Genomic DNA, 23,240 nt, shown 5'->3' with positions numbered 1-23,240 from the left:
CAGCAAGGTTGTTACGATCCGTCTTCTTTTATCGAAACCAGTGAAATGGACTAGGAAGGAAATACAAAGCACAATGAATTCAACTGTTATTGTACAAGTGTTGCAAGAGTCCAAACTTTTCCCATTTACATAAAATATAGTGAAGTTGAATTAAGTCAACTAAATAAGACGTTAATGAAGCATCTGTCTGGACTGTGTAGAGACGATGAGTGAAATAGAACCACAATAAGCTATTTAACATATTCAATGCCTTATATTTGCTTTCTGTCTCATGTCAGCCGCCTTCAGCCCTTTATCTGTTTGCACATCGGCTCAATCGAACATTACACAGACTTTGTGCGAGGGAGGTAGCAGGGTGAGATGTGTTTAATGTCCGTTTGCATTCACACACACAGGTAATGTCTACCAAAGTTCAGGGCTGCAGTGCATGTCTGGAGGCCGCCTCTGTCGATCACGGCCTCCAACTGGAAAACAAACCACTGCTTCATCTTTTTGTCCGATGAAGAGAAGTGTATGGCTCTCGAATGCAGCACTGATGACTCCTCTGCAGAAAAGTAATTAGGTTTAGTCCAAAAGGTCTGTACGCGTTTCTAGGTGCTGTCTTGCAAAACAAAAAAAGTAGAAAAGACCAACGAAGAAACTCACTCACTTACTACGTCACTGACATTTGGGTCTGTCAACCAAGTCAAGTGTCTGTTACCAGAAAAAATCATTAAAATAGCAAAACATCTCCTGTAGTCACGTGTGGCAGGCTTCACATCGGCTGATAGAGACAAATAATGTGGAAGAAGATGCATGAAACAAAATCTACTATTACATGAAAAACTTTTTTTTCTTATTTTATTTATCCAGATGGTGACACCTCCCACCTCCCATCAACTGATTGTTGATTTTTTTCAATCAACAATCAGTTATTTTGGGCTCGTTTTGGTTGCGGAAGTAAGTCGTTTTCATTTGATCAAATAATGAATTAATAAATTGGCGTAGTTAACATTTGCAAACATTTAAGAGATTCCTCAAATTTTATTTCAACATTTCAGAATGAGGCATCCCTTAAACGGATACTTGATTTTGTCCATGGCTGCTCGCTGTATGCTCTATCACCCTGAAAGCTGAGTGATTTGCCAAGGGAAGAGGGATGATTGCACAGGAGCCTCCCAATGTACACTGTAGGTAACAGTTTAAATGCCCTTGACAAGTGCACAGTTTGCAAAGGAGCAAATTTAATATCCATGGTTTGAAATTTCAAAGGTATCACCTGCTGTAATTGCTTGACGAGGGAATCCATAAATCATTGTTCGCTAAGGTCATCTTGTAATTTCTTCCCTAATGCTGGCATTTATTTTCCTAGCATCCTCTCTTTCTTCTCATTTAATCTAGCCAGGTCATTTGAGAGATTAATTGCTGCCATCTTCAAAAACAACAAATTAGTTTCACACATGTTCCGACATTAAGAATGAGGAAGCACACATATCAGCACCGATCCAGTCAGGAAACTGTTGTACAACATTGCAGCTTGATGTCATTCGACTTCATCACTTTTTCACCCCTGTTGAAGGATAAGTGTGATAAAAGTGGTTGAATGAGAAATACTTTTTATGCAAGATGCCAGCAGTACAACATTTTACTGTCTTTAACCATCTGTAGTTACAGTTAAACTTTCAGCTATACTGTTTGTTCTCACCTACAATGTACAAAGAGTCACATTTTGACATTGAACCCTCAGTTAAACTTCAGTTGTATTTCAAATTTCAGTTGCAATGAAATAAGTCGTTGTATCATCACCAAGTCACAGTTTCACCTTGGTAGCCTGAAGTTTCTGACTCAAGGCTAAAATCTAATCAGATTCCAATAGTCCTCTTTGAAAAGAGTTTGTCAGAACTTTGTAGATTTTTCAAAGTAAAAAATATAGAGACATATAAGTGACTTTTATCCTACAGAATCACCAAGAAAAAAAAACAATTGAATAATGTCCCTCACTACTGTGTAATAAGAAATATGTTGTTTTTGCCTGTTTGTGTGTGTATGTACAAAATAACTCAACAAAGCATGAATTGATTTTAACCAAACTTGTCAGGATTATTACTCGCCAGGGGATCTTCTGATGTTTTACTTTTTGAGCTGATTCATTATAATTTCAAGGTTAAATTCAACAATGTTATGGTGAAAGAAAAGTCCTTCAGAGACATCTCCACATATAAGAGAGACAAAATCTGAAGCTTATATTGATCCAAAAATTACCAATTAGTTACCAATCATACAATGTCATCTCAAAAAAATGATCAGAAAATTATAATGATTCATCATCATGGAGTGTAAATGACTTTATGATGAGGTCAATTTGATAATTAGCATTGCCTGATTGTGTTATACAGTGTACACACGGGCACACGGGGGGTGTATTACCCCATCACTTTTTATTACAAAATATTACACATGAAAACCTGTTGACAATTGTGCTGCTTTTTAAGCTCCTGCTACAGGCTAATCAGCATGCTTATTTTAGTTTGCAAACTGATTTTATTATATTTTACCGACACAGTTTTAGAGCGAGCTCACTGATCATATGTGGGACCATATTGTAGCTCCAGTCCTGCACACAGATGGAGATTGGAACAGGCTTCTGGGTTGCACAGCCCTCCTGCTAGGATGTGATGGACACTTAATTACTTGGCTGACAGAGGATATTCGCCACCTGCACCCGACAGGGGTATCTGCCAGGCCCTGACCTCCACTTCCTCCCTGTGCACTCACCAGCTCACAAAGCAGATTTATGCATATGGCTATCACTCATGTATCATGTTATCGGTATCAGGTTTTTATTTCCTTTGTGTTATTGCTTTGCTGTTTTTTTAAAAGCCAAAAGATGCACATAAGGTTGATTATGTTCCTGACACATTTTTGTCAGTGATGTGATGAAGACATTATCTCTCTCGGATGCCCCTCATTAAATCTATATTAGTCAAGTGGATGTTTAGTGTTTCCCCCACTTGGTGCTGCGTCTGTGAACAATGCATTAGAGGGGGATTTTTCAAAACTTTGAGACAAAGGGTTTTAAATTGAACTGGCATTCATTTTACAGGGATTTAACCATTAAATCTCTCTCATTCATTACATTTCTGATATGTACATATGCTGTAAGAAATTACACTGTCACTGTCTAATACATAGTTTTTTTCCGATAATTTAATTAGGATTAACAAGATAACACCATTGCAGCTAAGGCGGATGGATATCAGTTTTAGCGAAGGTGCTAACTTCTTCCATCACTGTTAATTTATTGCCCGAAAAACACTTTGACAAAGTTGCAGCAAACTACATGTTAAGCCGCAAGAATCGATAAACTGTTGATGACACGCTTCCAAATAGCCTGCAGACCGTTTGAATCAGAGACGACTTATACTGACTGAACATGTAAATGTATGTACTATGAACTGTCCATGAATTATATTGATGACCTTGAAACACGGAGAGAGAAAAAAAGGAAAAATTCATATTCCCTGCTCTGTTACTTTTGTGTATTTTTATATCAAATCAATACATTACTGACCTTAATTCTTCAAGCATACCTTATATCCATTTAATTCAGTGCACTTTTAATAGAAAGTACAGCACTGTCCTTTCCCTCAGGTAATTATGAATAAATGTATATGTAGGCAGAGCGTGCTCTAGAATTACAGTTATTAACAGAGAGGAGATGTACCTCAACATTGCAATTACAGAGCTCCTGGGGGATTAAAAAGATTCTGTTTTATTATCAAACACCTTCAGGCTCAAGGTAATGATCAACAGAGAAAACTCCCCGACTCTGCGTCACCACTTCGCTGTAGGAACTATCAGTCTGTTTTCCACTGTCTCACCTCTCGCACTTTCATTTTTGTGCCCATTACCCTTTTGCTGTACCTCTGCGAGTTAGCAGTTACTGTACCTGCTGTGTCCCCTCCCTCAATATGCTAATGTGTTTCACTTATGACTACGTGTGTGGGCTTTACTGGAGGAGCGCATGCCTGCAAAGTGCTGCGAAAATAATTTCATGAAAACCTGGCGCACCGTATCTCTGACACTGTTGTAGCTTTTGGCTGCAGGCTATTTACTCCTTCTAGGTGCTCATTGTGACTCTAGTTCTTTGTCGAGATGTGTTGAGTGACTCCAGGAGAAGAGTGTGATGTCAACATGGCACATCACTTAAAACTTACCAGAAACCATGCATATTGATGAGCCAAACGTAATAAATCTTTGTAGGGAAAAAGGGAGTATAGTGATATTGATACTATTACTACATCAGCAGCAACAAAACATGATAATAAACTTGTTACAAATAAGGAACTGAAGGCAAAAAGACCACGACATTAGACAACGTTGGGGCTGGAATATAGGAATAAAATGTTACAGACAAGGAAAGAATAAAAACAAAGAAAAATAGTTCCCAAGTCCTGAGAAAGCACAGTAATAAAATGTGTCTTTAAGAGAGATTTATAAGAAGATAAAGAGCTCAGCAGCCAGATCTCCTGTGGGAAATCCATCCAAAGAGTGAACACCCTAATAGAAAAAGGTCTGGTCACCCAGTCCTCACTATTATCATCCTCAGCGATAATAATACTGGTCAATTGCTTAAAAAGAAGTATGCAAAATAAAGTATTTGTCTATTGGTTAAGGTAGAAGTTAATATTTGAATTATGCTTAAACAGCAAAATATACAACGCATCCTTTAATATTATGACAGAAGTTATGTTTTAATGCAATCTCTGTATGGATCCATGAAAAAGGAAACAGAATCTATAATAAAGCCCCACTGCATTCACTTTGGTAAACCACAAGGGTTGACCCTGTCTCCAACAAATCATGATTGTATGCAGCTCACTCGCACAGGCAATTTATTGTTTTCTTTTTTCTTTCTTCACGGGCATTTTTACTGGCAACATTCCGCGCCATTGCAGAACGCAGTGCGATCGTATACCACAGGGCAAGGTAAAGCTGTGAAGGTTGCAGAGGTCGGTGGGCGTACAAAGTGTTTTACAGTGACATCAGGGACTTGTAATTATATCACATCGCACTGGACGCCAGTGTTGATATTTGTAATATTTACTTTTATCACAGTGACCTTCGGTTTTGTGGTTTCAGATTTCTTTTCTGAACCATGCTGCAAGTTGTGACCCAAACTCTAAATTAATGTTTCAGTTTCCAATACCTTCACATTTAGAATTATAGTCTGTGTTTGATGACTGTGTTAATACATTCAACCTGATATTTACTTTCACACAGTATTCTCCTCCCTTTCTTTTTCGCCCTGTTTATCCTTTCACACGGGACACAACTACCTCCGAGCAAATGACCTCCATGCTGAAAATGAAAAGTTTTGATGAGGAGTTGGATAAATTCAATTAAAACTTTATCAATTATTGTGTTAGCCCAAGTCTCCCAGCTGCTGGGTAATAGAATCCCTACAAATGTTTCAGTAAACACACTAACCGCATCATACATTTTAGATTATTCTTTTTCTTACAGTAATGAAATGTAGTAAATGCTCATCTTGACACGTTGATAACAAAGCACCACTGGCAATTTCTTATCTTCTCATTCCTTCCAGATTAAAATCAATACTCGGTGTACACCACAAAGAGCCCCATCGCAAATGAAAACATGAAGACGCAGTATAATGCTGCACACCGTGAAACAATTGGACCAAACCAGTGAGCAGCACTGTCATTATTTTCTCCCGTTTAGATACTTGGCATCCTGGTGTCACAGTGAACTGTTAAGGACTCATGAGACCGATGTGATCATTATCTGTACCTGTTAAATTACTTACACACCATCACATCCACAGCAAGCTCACAATGATTAAAAGATTATGCTCTCGTACTGAATTTGAATTCTGCTCCTCATATCTCTAAAGTCAATATGGAGACTGTATCTAGGTGTTGTTGAACACCGTGGGTGATCTAAGGAAGGGTTTGTGGATAATTCATTTATTTGATGCTGTTGTTTTTCAACCACAAAATGGGCATGTCCTGTTTGCAGCACTTTGGCCAAGCCTTGAAATTTGGCATGAATATGTATTCATCGTCCCAAGAGGATGAATTAGACCCAATTAACATTTGCTCTTGTCCAAATCTTCACTCATCCAAACGCATTGTGAGGGAAAAAACAATAATCTACCATATCAAAATACCATTATTATTACAAACAGGAAAATGGGGGCTAGTGTGAGACGTGAATCAGTTATCACACATCTGTCTCATTATTATTTTTTAGTTACACCAAGGATCTTTGACCAGAAATGTATTCGATCCAGTGTTGAGATGAGCAGGCATACTCACTGAGTAAGAACAGAAATTAGATTACAAGGTCAGTGGCTAAGTCTAATGCAGTGGAAGATTAGAGAGGCAGAAGAAATCATTTTACATGGCTATTGTTGTCATGGGGACCGAGCACTTGCACTGAGCTGTGTAAAACAGCAATTTAAAATGTGTTGTGAAAATCTGGGTGGGCATTTTCTCTACTTTGCCGTGCGGAAAAGACACATTTTTTTCTACCCATTTAATTGATTTAATGATTATATATTTGGTATTTTGTTAAAGTGTGCCACTGATCTAACTCCAGGCATCAGGTTCAATTAGTTTTAGTGTAAGAATTATGCATGTCTCAATTCTAAACACAGGAATGAGTCAGAGTCCATTTCAGACATGGTATCAGGATTCAGACTTTCACACATATCCAAATATTCCACTATCATGGAAATGGTCAGTCACTGAAATGTTCCCAGTATTTGGTATCTGCTTCCAGTAGCAATGCTGTGAACATATAGCCTACATGATTTTCTGGTATGAGTTAAAGTCATAGTCACGGAATGCTTAATTTGTGTAGGGTTAGGGCTACGTACGGACCGCTTATTGGATGGATGGATCAGCATTGAAAGAGCTGTCAAAACAACCTTAACCCTAACCCTCTTTTATATTTAAAACTGAAATGCCTTTACATGTTCTAACATAAAATAACACACTGACATATCAGTCTGTAGAAGACCATAAACAGTTTGATGCAGTGTTAGCACAGACCTCTTCAGGGCATACATGCATATTCCTAGCAGTCCTTTTTGCTTCAGCACAATGCTATCAGAAGAACAGCAGTATGCAAAAATGCATTGCACATTATTTTCTGTTCACAGCACCACTGTATTATCCAAATGTGAACCAAGCAACATAGCTACTGTGAAATTGGAACACAGTATGTGCGGGCACTTTCAGAGAAGCTGCAGGAATGTGCAGAATCACGTCTGGAAGGAAACATTACAGCAAAAGGCCCAAAACGCTTTTGGACTGTGGTGCATGCAAATGTAGCGAGTGGTCCATGGCGGCTTGTTTAGTCTCTGCAGTGCAGTACAGCAGGTTGCTTGGTTGCTTGGTCACAAAGCATTGCACTGCCTAATGGCTATAAACACAAGTTTGGATGCTGAGGCAAAGAGGGAAGATTCATCTTTCCATAGAGGGGATGGAAGGTGTTTTTTAAAATTGAGTTTCGTGTCAGCCTTATCATCCCCTTGTACTAGTCAAACTTTCTATCTGCATCTTTTCTTCCTACTACACTTTCTCAAAGCACAAATGTTGTGGACTCCACTAATTGATAGAATATGTTGCCTGCACTAAAAGACCAGAGCCCCATGAGAAAAAGTCAAATCTGCTTTTCTTTGCCCTAGTCCCTCCTGTGATCAGCGTATGTGAACATCCAAGCCCACAAACAACTGCAGCCTCACTACATTTTCATTGTATTTACTGACACTGTGAGATGCTCGTTCCTCTGTAAAAAGTAGGCATGTCAGTCGATGATACCCTTAATTGGGATTGGAGCTGAACCAAGCATTTCTCGTGGATTGGTTTGGGCAAAGTAAAGCAGATCCATTTTGGATCCATTTCTTTGCAGTAGATGGTCCAGGTGTCAAAATCTCTTGGTAAAGCAACATTTCCCAATCTCTTAATGCACAGCAGCCTTTGTTAGGTGCAGCACTCTTCTGAAATGCAGTTGTTGATTAAACTAAATTTTAACTTTAGTATTTAGTCTGTCCAAAATCTCTCCAACCTTTCTTTCCAAAGAAAGACAGTTTTGAGACCGTCACAGTAAAGCTATGAGTGGGGATATATAATCAAATCCTTTTGGGAATGAAAAAAATAGAAAATAAACATTGCACATTGAAACAATTTATATTCATGCATGCATTTATTTGCACATTTCTCCCACCACCGCTGGTGCTCAATTTATACAATTCAGCTGTGCTGTGTTAGAGACATCGTCTACTATCACAGCACAAGACGTGTTCACACATTCAAGATTCCCTCCAGTTTCCAGTGTTCGGTGAGCTTCAGAAAAGCTTGCTAGTTGTAACAGTAATGAATCCCGATGCCATGTTGTGTCTTAAATTTGAGGGAATTAGGACTGAAAACTCTTTGTAGAAAAATAAATAAATTAAACTATAATGAAAGTAATTTTTAGATCCATTTATGAAATATACAATGTTCAATTTAATGACTCAGACCTGGATTAATGCTGAAAAACCTTCCTGGTGCTTGTATTAAAAGCTCTTTGTCCTCTAGCTGTTGAGCTGATTGTTCTCCATCAGTCTCCTCCACTCCTCACTGCTGGAGTGTAGGAGCAGACATCATTATCACTAGAGGTGCACACTGGAGGTGGAGGTATAGTGAAGTACAGTAGGTGATGAGTGGGAAAGGTCGGACTATTTGAAGGCACCTTTGTGCTGTTACTCTGACACTGATGCTGTGCTCTGCAGATTCTGTTGTCAGTCCACAACATCTGATTTAGGACATTCATCAAGAGTCCAGATGGATTGAAGGCAATGGAGAAATCAAAGAATATGATTCATACCACATTTTCATGTGTTATTAAAAGTTGGCATGCGAAGAGTTTCAATTGTGCCCATTTGACCTTGTTGTCATTGACCGGTACAACATAACAACAACAGTATAAATGACTAGTCATGATAAGTCCAGATAGGATGTGTTGGATTTTAAATAAGCTTAGAAAGATGTATATTGACTTCTGCAACTATTTAATTTTTTATGGTTCTTTACCAAAATTCAACAACTTTGATAAAATATTCCTCTTAAAGTAGATGAATTTAACCTCTAGAGTGGAGCAGTGGAGTTTAGAGAGAAACACTGAGTGAAGAGAGCATCAGGGGTGAAAGGAAAGAAGGCAGAGGAAATATGTCTATGTTGGGTTTGGCAAAGTTAATAAATAAAACATATTGATTAGAAAAAAAATCTCTAAATTAGACCCAAGACTGTAGTTGAAGTGAATTAAAGTAATGAAATTAACACAATTACCATACATGGCACTTGCTTCTACTAAGTACCGAGACAGGAATGGTGTGAATATGCATAATTGTCTATAGAAGATGTGCGTTAAAGGAATATATGCAAATGAAAAGAGGTGAAAATGTCAATCACAGTTCCACCAGTTCTATCATGAACATCAATAGCACAGTTATTTCCTCACATAACAGGCTGTGAACAGAAGAAAAACACTAGGAACCGACAAAAAAGTACCTTTGGTCGAATATTTGAATTTCAAATTGATCTGAGAGTTCAAAGTTAGATTTAAAGCAGTAATATTTATTAGAAATCATGAAATTATGTAAATGTCGGCCAGTTTTTGGAAGGGATTTTGCCTTTGTTTATCCTCCTCTTCCTCATGTTGACTTAGCTTTTCTACTCTTCAATCTTGCTTGCTCCTTTTTTATCTATCCCTCTGACCACCCTTCACTTCCATTTTGGAGCTTTGTCTTCCTTTTCTATTTCGTCTTCCTCCTCCCCTTCATCTCCCTCATCTCCTTCTCATGAGAAGCTGCTGCCTGGCCTCAAAGGGAGCACTAGCAAGGATCCATCAGCTAGACTAGTATTCTCTGGAGGATGCATCCAGCGTGTTGCTCTGTTCTGCTCCTCTCACTATCATATCTATCCAACCCCAGATAGCCTTTAGTGTAGATCACAGGACCTGTTTTCAAATGTTCTGCAGAGCTGCATGGAGCTGTAATTCTGTGCCTTGTTGGACACCAACCATCGTACAACTCGCACATTTCCCAGAGCTGCATGTGTACAATATATTTTCTCTTGGTGTGAGGCAGATCCTTAAAAACACAGGCTGTGTTTATAATACTGAATAACATTACATTAGTGATGATGGATTGGTCATGTGTCTGTTTTGTAGTGGAGGATGAAAGGGTCACACAGAAAACCTACAGCATAGAGAATTAAACTGCCAGATGTATCTTGTGGGTTTTTGTGCAGCAGCTGGAGACAGCAGCACAGTACTTTGAGCCTCCATGTCCGACCAAAACAAAGGCTAATTCATCCCCACATAACATCTGGGCATGCTTAACAGCATGGATAAATAAACAAGCCCCATGGACACTAAAGCCCCCGCACTCAATCACTCTCACTCCCTCTCCACCCGTTCCCCCTTGCCATTCTGAGGGCTGCAGGTTGTTGGTGAGGGGCTGGCACGTCAGCACTGATAGTGTGCATCCAATTAATTAGCCAATCGTTATCTAATTTGTAATAGCCCGACAACTAGAACAAGAATACTCCCTCATAGTTGCAAACAACCTCTGGCCAAAAAAAGAGGATGATTCTCTCCTCCTTTGTGACCTCTGTGATCTGTCCACGCTGAGTAGGAGGATTTAAAGAGAGGAATGTGAACAGAGTTTGGTCAAAGTGTCCATCGATAAACAGCAATTGTTGCTCATGGCTTATATTTACTCAACAGCTTCTGCAGAATTAAACAGACTGGCTCCCAGCTCATCCAAATGACTCCGTATCAGGAGGCAATCTAATGGTTTCCTTGTCTTTAAGTTATCCGTCTTTTTGGACATCTGCAACATTTGCACAGTGCTGTAAGCAAAAGTCAGCACCATCTGACACAGTTCTGAATCCCTTGCATTCCTCAACACCTGTGCCTCAATGTTATTTAAAGCACTCAGGGGCGCTGCACCAAACATCAGCCACCGGCTATTTGCTTGTGTGTGGTGTGTCGGAGTGTGTGCGTGCGTGCATGCTTGTGGACTTCTTGAGCATAGTAACCATGGGCAACGGGCTATGCTCAGACAAAGCACCACTTAACAATGAGGAAGCCATTTTGTGTGAAGAAAGGGAACATGGTGTTTCATGTTACATGACCTGCAGGTTCTGACGAATAAAGTATTTGATGGTGGACAGAAATACAAAGAGTCAGAGCCTCAACTTAGCTGCAACAGAATTTAAATTAAACAGGAACAATGTTCTTTTGTGTCAGTACTGAAATTATCCACATTACATTTGAAACAAATGACTGACACAATGATGTAATAATAATAATAATAATAACAGTGCATAAATATATATATTTATAAATATATGCTAGAGCTACCTACTGGGCTCATATTCAGGAAGTCTAAATTTACCTAGTTCCTTAAAATTATATTTAATTACCTAATGAACATAATAAAATGTACAGATGTCATATAAGAGTTACAATTCTATATTTCACTGGACGGAACAGGATCTACTTCATATTCCTAACTTTGTTTTTTGAGCACAATGCAGCACAATGGAGCACATGCCCGGTGGCCTCTTACCTACACGTGTAGCCTCATGGTGTGCTGGTGCTTATCAACTGTCCAAGGCTCTTCAAGGTGTCAGCGGGAGCAACAGTATGTCAGCTGACAGCTCCTGGGGTTTTCAAAGTCACATGGATTTCAGCAGTGACAGATATATTATTATTATAATATTATATTAGACCATCTACAGTTGTTTATTGTAACCCTTTACAATGTATGAGTGGTTTCTTAACTTTTTAATTCTACTTTAATATTTTGTCCATTGCTTATAAAGCACTTTGAACTGCAATTGATTTGTTTGAAAGGTGCTATATAAAGTTGGCTTGATTGATTTTATTGTAAGCAGGAGGAACAGACCAGGCAAGAAGGTGCTTTCAATTTCTAGGAAACTTCCCCTGGGTCCCAGACACTGGTGGTGACAATCTAGACGAGGGAGGAAGCCTCTGTTGAGAGAGTTTGATTGGACAGCCAGGCGTCCACAGCTGAGGAGGTTTAGGAGTTGGAGTTGGAACAGTAATGACAGCTGAATGCGAGTCATTGGCTAAAGGTGAGCGTGTCAGGTTGTGATTGGACGAGACAAGAAGGAGCAGCTTAGAGATAGCAGGAAACTGTGAGGAGGCAAACAAGGTGATAATTTCCTGACTGAAGCTTTGCTAAGCTTCATTGGGGTTAGAGTTTAAGTTGGTTCCAGACTGTGCTTCATAAGCAGGTACCGACTCTGGACTCTTTCTTCTACAATGTCAGAAAGGAGTGCTGACAGAAAAAAGTTCTACCTCTTACAGTCTCCTTCCAATTAAACCTGCACTCTTTTAATGGTAGGACTTCATCTATATGGGGAGCCAGGAAAGAGACACAGAGAGACGGCACAATTATTATGTTGTGTTTACTTTATGTTTGGTCTGCCGAGCTTTACTTTCAAAGCAGCATATATTTTTTTTGTTGGACTCCTGCAGGGTGATATACATTATTATAAAGACATTTCCTTTTTTTCTTGGTTGGCAAAAGAGAGGAGATATGCAAATGATTTGGTCAAGTTTGTATTTGTACTGTTCTCACTTGAGGTGGCAGAAAGTGGACCTTCCAATTATTCATTTATTTTCACTGCTCAACTTCATTCCCACATTTGCCCTGTGTTGTCAGTTTGAGGCAACCAAAGTGCACAACTGTCACTCCAGAGAGCAGCCTTCACACCCTCGGTTCTGACCTTGGTTGGGTCTAGGTAACAAAGAGCTGTGGTTAAGATCAGGGATAGATTTTTTTAAACACATATTTTATACGTCACAATCTTTTCCCTATCAAGGGTTTAAACAGATATATCGATATCTGAAAATATTTGTAACATATAAGATTATACGAACTAGTATAAAACAAACTCAGTCACACATATATATGAACAAATACAGTGGCCACCCATACAGTTACAGCAGAATATATGAAATACTGGCCAGTATTTCATATATACTCCTTTAAAGCTCAGCTCTGTACCTCAAGAAGTGTTCGAATCAGTCTGTGTCTCTTCATTGCTTCTAACAGCAGGTATATGCAGGGATTAGCAGGGAAAATGGCTGATTCAAATTATCCACTGCTGCCCACTGGGGCCACTGATTGGACCAATCTACATGCAAATGGTCATATTTATTTCACCGGGGGAAAAGCAAAGTACAAGGTGTCCTTGATTAATGGCTCTGCTTTTGTTAAAAACTTAAATACAGACATCACAGTCTTATAATTATGCTATAATCAATACACAAACTGTTAATATCCTTACAGAGACACCGGTGGTGTGCTGACAGGATGAATGAGGCGAGCAGTCCTTAACCATTAAAAGATAAAAATAGAGATCAATTGGAAAGATACTGAAGTGGAAGCGATATCTCACAACATTCAGATTTCTGTCGCATTAAGGATCTGGTTTTGGCTGTTAGCATACATTACCCTGCTAAAGAGGCTATGTTTCTATTGTACCTTTGACTGCTTGTTGGTTTATTTCTTAGCAGGATTGAACAGAAACTGCACAACATATTTTTATCAAACTTGGCAGAAGGATGGAGCCTGGGTATGGGAAGGGCCCCAAAAATTGTGGGGGCAGGTCCATACCCCTTGACATGGCAACATAGCTTTTTTAGCATGATCATTCATGTTTTAGGGAATAATGGACATGTTTGGAGTTTGAAAATATTCTCAGATTTCTTAAAATGTTTGTATTGTTTTTGAGCTGTAGCCTCTCTAGTTGACTCCCACCAAGCCAGGTATTGTTGGTGATTCTGGTCAGCCAAACAACAGGATGATAGGTTTTTGCATGATGCACTCATTTGGTCTGCCCCTACCTGTTACCCATATAAAAAGACTGGTTTACCTCAATTCTTCGAAATATCCCTGTTAGCAAAATCACTTTGGTTTCTACTGCCCTGGTCCATCTCACAATAATACGATAACCTGATAGGTCTATACAAGTACAATCTATTCAATTTACATAGTTAATGATATAACATTATATTATGTTTCATTCTGCTTTGCAGTTTTCATATCAACATGCTTTTACTCTCTGTTAATCAAGGTGAAGTCTGTGCAAGATCTGCAGCAAGTTTGAAAGTTTGAGACATCAGTATTCTGCATCGTCCCTGGAGTATGTCATTGAAAGTTGATGGTAAAACATTGTGAAGAATAGAGAAGAAGAGAACATATTTATCCTCTTTACTGCACAATTGGAAGGTTTGATGTCACTTCAAAGGAATATTCCTAATACTTTTATAGCCATGATGAAGTGTAGAAAAGGTGAACATCATGAGGTGGGAAACCCTGAATTTAAGAGATTTAATTTGCTCCTACTACTGTTACGAAGTTTTATTGAGGTTCATACTTTTGTCTCTTGTCTCTGTAAAATTCAGCCTTTATTTATGTTATTTTTCAACCTCCCCAAAATTAGCAATAGTATCATCACCATTATCACAGCTTTCCAATCATCATCTACAACACAGAAAAGTAAGTCACATGTAGGCAGCAGATGTGTAAATAGTTAATCTACTCTGCTCTGCACATCATGCACATGTATGCAGTTCTTTCCATTTTCTTCCATCTCGCTTCCCTAACTGCTCCCCAGATGTCTCCTCACTCGTCTACAATCTCATTTGAGGAATTCATCTTGCCTGTCTCCGGGGTACCATCTCTGTTATTCTTCATGCAACTATGATAATGTGCGTCTTGGTTAGACTCCTCATATGCCAATTATGGATGCCTGTTGTTGTGATGGACTCCACATTGGCGCAGCAGAGTGACTGACTCTCTTTTCAGGCCCTAATTTTCTCTGCGTCTTACATCAGAATGTGTTTTCAAAGGCGCGGGCAGCAGGGCTGCATGTGAGGACATTGTCATAAACTTGAATTTAATCAGTTCATATTCTCTTACATATAAATTAAACACAGAATACCTGTCATTAAAAAAACACAGAAAATGAGCAAGGACAGTTTCCTTGGCATCTTTATTTTCTCCAATACTCTCCATGTGAAAAAACTTTTTTTCAAGTTCAATTTTGTACAGTGTCAAATCATAATATACATTGTTGGATAAGCCATTAATATTGGAGTTGACTGAAGTTACCGAAAGACTGAATTTCATACATGTTGAGTTGTATGAACATTGTGGCCTAAAGATTTTATATGGAAATAAAATGAAGAATTGTACAAAACATTTCAATCCAATACAGAAGCCCTGCAGTTTGTTTCAGTGTTGTTATATAGTTTTAAATTTGTTAAAACTGCATTTGAGGAGACTGTTTAATAATTGATCAGAGGAAAAGTGGTTAACGATTGACATACATTTATAATCTTGCGATTGTGCCACTGCATATAGATGAATAGTGGATTTGTATTCACATGAATCCCAACAAAGAAGTACAATCTTTTTCAATTGAGCTTCAAATTTCTATTATTCTTACTTTGACATGAGGGAGCAGGTTGAACCTTTGGGAGTCAACCATAACGTCTGGCAAACACGTTGTTGTTCTCAATGTTGGCACTGATCAGTCTTTCACAATGCAGGAAGTATTTATCCAGTGTCAGAACAATTTAAGTGGAGGTTAAGTAGCCATTTATGAGACATTTTCTAAATAATATCATGATAAAATAAAATACATATAAATATAGTTTAATCTTTAACCACTCAACTGTATTAACACAATGACTCAATATAAGCATGCTTTCTCCCACCTGTTTGTCTCCAGCTAAGTATGTAAAATATATACTCTGGAATTGTAAGTTCAAATTAACAAGGAGAAAAACTTATTTATGTGAAATATTGTAAAACCTACCTACAAGCCAATTAGTTGTTTGTGAAGCAAAGGGACAAATTAGGATTAATTATAATTAATAGTTAACATTTCCTCTTTTAGGACAAAACCAGATGAAGTCATTACCTTTTGAAGTTTGATATACAAACAGACAGAAGTGCTTGCTCCTTTGAAAAAGGAAAGTGAAAGTGACTCAAAGGACTAGACATCTTCAAATGGAGCAACGGTGTTACATTTCATGCATTATTCAGGTTTTCTATCAAATGAGATTTAAACAAATGCTGACTGCAACACTGACTAGTGTGATTTTTTTGGGGGGCTGAATAGTGATACACAGTCATCATAGCAATGAGCTAGAGAAGAAAGTCCTGCAGATGATTTGTTGTAGCGCAAATTGACCCTTAACATGTTGGAAAGAGGGGTTAGAATAATTTGTACTGTGAAATCAAAAGTAGTACATCAATCATCCAGACTCAAGGAAGAGGGAGTTTGTGTTGTTGGTTCCAAGACTCTAGAAGGTCTTTGTATTATGTTATTATAATAATATCATATACTGATATATAACCTAATTACTGGGCCAATACTATCAAGTGTCAATGTAGATTTTGTCTTATTAGAGATGGCTCTATTTAAACTATGTTAGCTTAAAGCACAAGGTGTGTATTATTCAGAACCTGAGGAAGTGAAATGTTGTCTTACATTTTTCAAAAGAGTGTTTTTTGACTTTTCTACTTGTTGTTATTTGGACGGCATACAATTGTAAAACTGTTGAGCAACTAGCTTATAGGGAAGAATCACCAGAATCACTTCGTGTTGAGTTAAAGTCAAAATGAAAGCTTATGGGATGGGTGGGTTGGAGGAGTGGAGAGTGAGGTGAGGAGATTGGGGGTTGGGATGGAGGGCATTAAGGTAAGCAGAGAGAGAAAAGAGATGAAGGAAAGAGAACACAGGATTTGGTGCGGTTAGGGTTGATATCACTTTCAGGGGTCAGAGCTGAGTCACTCTGGTTCTTGGTCAGAGCTGAGGAATTGTCTCCATTTAGATTCTGTCTTTGGTTTTCTCTGAACCTCGAGAGTCGTTAGTCTCACGTTGTTCATTCCTACATTTTTCTCTTTCCTCTTCCTCATCATCCTGAGTCTGGCAATCCTGAGAGACTCAAAGTCAGGACGTCTCCTTTTTCCACTGGAGCCTTTCCTTGTCCAGGTCTTACTGCACCTGAATCAGAGCTGGAGGTTGACGGAATTTGTTCACCCAAGAGACGGGACCTGTCCCCCCCTAAGTTGGGACTTTTCCAGGTTGTTTTCATCCTGGGTCAGTGCAGTTTTGACTTTGGAGGTTTCTTCATCCTCTCTGGCCAGACACGTCTCTGCCTCCTTAATCCTTACTCTCTTTTCTTGGGCATTGGGCATCAGCCTTTATCATCCCTATCAAATTGGACAGCAGATCAACAACATAATTCTTATTCTCCCTTTATTTATTCTCCCAGTATTTTTGATGGATTGTTCTCATTGATCAAGGCTCACTAGTCTTTTTTTTAGCATTGATATCTTCTTCTAGAGCCTATATAGCTCTTTCTCAGATATTTGAAGGAGGACCTCTACCAGTATCGGACTGACTGTGGAGTGGATTTTGTTTGTCTCTGCAGACTGTTTCAGCTGACACAGCAAATTACACAGTTGAATTGATAAAAAAAAAAGGGATTTATATATTTTGTTGCACTTACATGGCACTTATATTGTAGCACTTTGTAGTTTGGCTTTTTGAAGCAAAATGTACTTACTTGATTATTGTTGTTCTGGGTTTTTTCCCTCATGGTTGATGCACTTACTGTAAGTCACTTTGGATAAAAGCATCAGCTAAATGAAATGTAATGTAAAAAAATATTCAGAAATCACAGATATTTTTTGTCACATCTAAGAGCTAATGTGACATGTGGGATAGTATGGCCAAATCTATATTCTTCTACATTGCAAAACAAAACTGGATAAAGCCTATTCCAGTTTAATTCCTGGCCTTTATCTGGAATCATTGAATTAGGCTTCAACATCACGTCCACATTAATTCCACTGGCTACACTAAAACGTCAGGCAGCATATTTTGCAGTGAGAGATGAGGGTTTACAATTCGGTCAGATGTTCAGAATTGAAATGATTAGAGTTGTTGAACCAGTTAAGTATGTGTAAGGTACTTGCAAATTGAAATAGTGGTTCCGACCATGCCTAAGCAATTTTAAATAGAAAATGCTGTGGACAATGGTATTCAATATAAGATGTGGTGCGAACTCAAAGCTCCAGACCAGAGAGTGAGGGAGAACATGCTGATCAGGACAAACTACAGTCACATCTGAGCTTAGGGATGGTTGAATGTGCCATAACATTGGAGAACAGAGAGACATATATGCTGTGGACAATGGTGTTGATAAAGGTACTCTATGACATAATTGTACAAAATACTTATATTAAACAATGTGGTAACTAAAATAATATATATTATTTACTACTAGAAAAGTACTCAGTAAAGAAAGTACCTCCACCAAGGCCCAACAGGCAGAAGACGAAACCACATTCAAAGCAATTAGATCCACATTTTTACTTGGAACACCTTATAGAACACTTATAGATCTCGAAATGCTAACAAAAGCAACTTAAAATAAATTCTGTATCCTCTCCTTTATTGCGTAATCCTGCTGATTAACAAACCAACAAGCAAACCAATGGTCAGGGATGAAAAATACAATATATCTCACATCTTTCTGGTATATGTGGGAGTTAGGAAGTAGGGGATTGGGTAGGGGTAGGGAGAAGTAGGGATTCTTCTTTTTTAAGGGTTTGTGCAACAGCCCCTCAAAATCTCTGTGCATGTTTCTGGTTCAGATGGACAACTCTTTCATCCTTCTCAAGATCTGTGACTTACATTGACCTGTTTTTCTTTCTCTCTCTTCTTTTTTAGATGGCCCCCTGGGACCTCGTGGCCTCGTAGAGGCTACTGAGATGTGCACGCAGGAGTGCCTAGTCCTGGGACATTCAGATAACTGCTGGATGCCCCCAACGTTGGGAACATACCAGCAGCCTAAATCGCCCGTGTCCAGCTTTGGGTCTCAGAGGGAGTGGGGTCCCAAGGACAAACTTCTCAATGGACATACTCTGACCAGAGCCTGGAAAAATGAGAGCGGGCGGTCAGAGCATTTTGGTGACAGGAAGCAGTTTGGGAGTGGAGAGGGACACTTTACCAGTGGTATGGCTGATATTCCATTGGTGAGTCTGAAGTCCTGCCAGCCAGCCTCCTGCCCAGACAGCCCCAAGGACCAGCAGCTATAAGACGGACTTTGCTTCTTTGCTGTGAGACGTCTCTACATCTGGACACAGATGAAGCGACTCACCTGAGCACCTCTCCTGTTTTATTCTTTCATTTCTTTGCTTCATCTCTTACCACTTAAGTTGATGCTTCTGCAGTGTGATAGCCACATGTACTATGTAGCCCACAAAACTATAGCGCTTTTGCTGTGTACTCAACCATTCAACTTTACTATGGCTCTCGAGGAAACCTTTTTTTGTTTTTTTATGAACTTCCATGGATTTCTTCAACGACGTGCAGTACCATTTTCCGTCCACTTCACATGTGATGTGGACAAGCGGAGGGAGGACACATGAAAAATGGAGAATAAGAAAACAAATCACAAGAAAAAAAACCTACCATGGCTGACCAATATATACAAATATTTGTGGTGTGGTTGTTATTGAGTTGTTCAGGACTATATTAATCGACACAATCAAAGAAAATGGAATTACATTTCAGAAAGTATCGTTCTAATGACACTGTTAGTGAACACTTGTTTATTCTGTCATTGTCTGTGTGTTTGTAAATAAGACTTATTAACCACTATCACGTATCTGTAGTAACCACAGTGAGTAGGACAGTACTTGGCTGTTGTCGCCATTATGGCTTGTCATCAGGATTTGAGTCTTCAACTGGACAAAGATTTATAATGTGGCATTATGTACAACGAGAAAACATTTACATGATTTTTTAAAAACCTTATGGTTGATTTTAAAACAGATTTCCATCCCGTATAATACTAAGTGTTGCCCATATTTCATAATTCTTTTCTTTAAGTACTGCAAAACCACAGGCAAACCTTTTTTTAAAAATACGATTTTGTAAGAAGGATGTCAGTGCTCAATATGTGCATTATAAAAATGAAAAACTCTGAAAGCTCTCCTCTATAAACTGATTTTGAAAGTGTTCAGTACAATTAAATAGCAATATATTTGTAAATGGCTAAATGTTTTATCTAATGTTGATCTTATTAATGTATAGATTTTATTCAAATTGTGATTTAACTGAGTGCAATCCCTCAATTATTGACATATGTATATATTATTTCCACACAGACTCTTATTTTCCATACGTTAAAAAAACATTGGATAAGATAACACTTTAATCAACGTGCCTTCATGAGGTTCCTTCAAACACTGAATTGCTCATATTTAAATGACGAGGACATGTTGGCTTCAGAGAATTTCCAGTCTGATAATGAAATGCCTTATGCATAGAATGTTTGCCAAATTTAAAAGAAATGATCACACAGATTATAAAAGTACAAAACCAAGTAGGTGGCACTGAGGTAAAGCAGAGAGGCATGTGCAGAAAATGGATCAACCATGAAAAATCATCAGTCATTCCACTGTCTGAAAAGGTTTGTTTTTATTCCACAGCATGGAAGGCAAATTACACAATGGAAAAGCATGCTAAATGATATAGCTTCTAAAACTAACTTGATCATTTTTGTGTCATTTGATTTTTGTTGGAATAGAGTTGATTTGTGCATTAAGGAGACATTCAGTTTGTGGGGCACTATTCATATTTATGTCACAATATAAAGAAGTTTAGTGGGATGGAGTGATTTGCTTATCGCAGTATGTTTGTCAGTTGTGAGGGTGTTTGACATCACAAATACTGAAACAGTTAATCCTTGTTACTCTACAGGTATACAGCTACTGCAATAAATGTTTTAATTATGTGTATGCTTAATTTGTGTACAAGATGGTCGCCTCAGATGTTTTTATCTGTGTTTGTCCACATGAAATAATCTTCCTAAAATGTCATCATTTGAAACAGCACTAATTTATTTATAGTGTAAGGTGCATTGAAAGGGTACAGTTAATTTTCACTTAATTCTTGGAGGTATTAGATATTCTTTACAATCACAAAACAATACTACAGTTCATAATACATTTTGTCTTGAAAATTAGGACTTACAGGGTATTATATGCACACAAAAGAATTGCACAAACACCCATGAGCTTGTGTCTTCCTGAATAATTTATTCTGCCCATTACTTCTAAAAGAGATAAAAAAAAGTTATATTAAAAGGAGATATATAAAATAAATATTCTGAGTGTCACAAACAGGGCACTATAATAAAAGTACAAATCTAATGGATGCAGTTCTGATGGTGAAATCTTCTTTGGAAAAGTGGAGAGTAGAGCCATTCAAAAGAAATGTCTCAATTTACTCTTTCAGAATGCATTTTATGGTCTCGATCTTTGGTTAAATGCTGAAATAAGATTTCAAATGGAAGGTGAAGAGCTCAGGGATCAGGAGCTTGAAGGTGAACTGCTGCTGCTGCTGCTGCTGCTGCTGCTCGTCTGAACTAGTTGAGAAGACAGCAGAGGTAAAGATATCTGCTGTAGCCACAGCAGGTGAACTGACTGAGGGGAGGCTGTGAGACTCAAGTTATCCTTGAGGGATGTTTCAATATAAATCTAAAATTGTAGGTAACAGAAGAAAGTTACTTACTTGAAAAGGTAGTTAGACCAACATCCTCCACATTACATCGAGCTGTAAATTTAGATTTCAAACGCAGCATAAGCAATCATCCATTTGTGTTAGACACAGCTGAATGACCTAACCTTAAAAATGTGTTTCCTTTCCTTGTGAGAATCTTAGCTGAACACATTAAATATAATGGCAGACCATAAATAAACTGTAGCACATAGTAAACAGAGCCTGATTTCAGACACATGACCTGAATCTCTGGCTTCACCGATGAAATATTTTCTCGTATTATTCAGAAAGAGTTTCTAAATGTATTATTCTACTTTATCAGGTCTGTGGTGCGGCGAGATTCGATTGGCATGTGCCCCCCTCCACCGTCAACTCGTGATTGATGTGTTAATATGAGATCCCATGGCTCATAATAATAAGCTAATTGGAAAAAAAAGGTTTGAATGACCTTTAAATGTATGCATTTTATTATTTACTCTGGTAAACAAATATTTGCTAAGGTCATTCCCATATGCAGTAAAATGTCAATCATAACATGGTTTTATCTGCAAAGAACTTGTCTGTATGGTTCTCCACAGATGTTTGGATATCCTTGCAGCGTTGCGCTGGCAATCAGAAATACATTTGCATGCTGCCACTGGCCACTAATGAAGGACCAGGCACCCAGCATAACTGGTGAAGTAATTATATTTTCTTTATTCTTTTAGGTTCCTCTTTCTCACTGTAACCTCATTTGATATATTTATCAGCCGTCGCCCAATAGACCTGCTTAAATTTTTATTTGCCATGCTAGCTATCGACTTGGGCTAAAATAGTTCTAAGAAGCTTCAAAGCTAATTGCCTTGGAAGTGTTGGGGGGGGGGGAGTAAATTAGTGTCACGCCACAACCAAGAAAAAAGGTTCTCAATCACATTTCCTTTTTCTATGGCTTTGAGAATATTTTTCAGACAGGGAAGCCTCTGTGCACAAAGTGGGACAGAGCGAATGTTCAGCAGGGAAACAGTCAGAGACGGCAAGCACTTCAGACAGAAGAAGAGACGAGACTCCACAAAGATACAGTCGGCAGAAACAGCATCATCGGCATATTTTGAAGGCAACATTTGAAGATAATAAGAGCACAAATTAATGTTAGTCTGCTCCACCAGTTCGCTTAGTTTCATTTAATCTAGTGAAAGTGAGAGGATTCAGTCTGGATCCCGACCAACCAAAAGGACCCTGTGGCCTTGTGAGCGCTAAATATCTTCAGACAGGAGGGATTCCAGTTTGGCTCACTGGAAGAGGAGCTCTGTGGGAAGCCAAGATCTAACGCTGGTTATACTGGAGCTTTAAAAGGATGAAGTTTCTCTGTAGATCGCAGTCAAAAGAAGGTAAGAGCGTTTCAGCCTGAAACTATGCAACCCAAGCCATCTCCCTTGACCGGATAGTTCCAGCTTTCAGTCATACAGTAGGTATCTGTACAGTACTGTTCCAAAGAGATTTGAAGGGGAGTGCAGTGATGCAAGGCAACTTAAAAATATTTGAAAACTAAATCAAGCAAACAATAAAAAGCCAACTAGCTAG

The 23,240-nt window shown here is 38.5% G+C and overlaps 1 protein-coding gene across 4 annotated transcripts in view; it reads left to right on the top strand.

Annotated features, from left to right (window-relative positions):
• The window catches only part of LOC109625137 (protocadherin-9), a 190,366-nt gene extending 169,453 nt beyond the window's left edge, over positions 1 to 20,913 (top strand). For all 4 annotated transcript variants that reach the window (XM_069525612.1, XM_069525606.1, XM_069525608.1 and 1 more), the window contains one exon: positions 18,843 to 20,913. In XM_069525612.1, coding sequence (XP_069381713.1) covers positions 18,843 to 19,210 — 368 coding nt within the window. In that variant the 3' untranslated portion in view covers positions 19,211 to 20,913. The remainder of the gene's footprint in view (positions 1 to 18,842) is intronic.
• Positions 20,914 to 23,240: the final 2,327 nt, after the last annotated feature.

The sequence above is a fragment of the Paralichthys olivaceus genome, chromosome 1, assembly GCF_024713975.1.
Source record: "Paralichthys olivaceus isolate ysfri-2021 chromosome 1, ASM2471397v2, whole genome shotgun sequence".
NCBI lineage: Eukaryota > Metazoa > Chordata > Actinopteri > Pleuronectiformes > Paralichthyidae > Paralichthys > Paralichthys olivaceus.
Note: the sequence above shows the minus strand (reverse complement) of the source record. Positions and strands in the feature narration are given on the sequence as shown.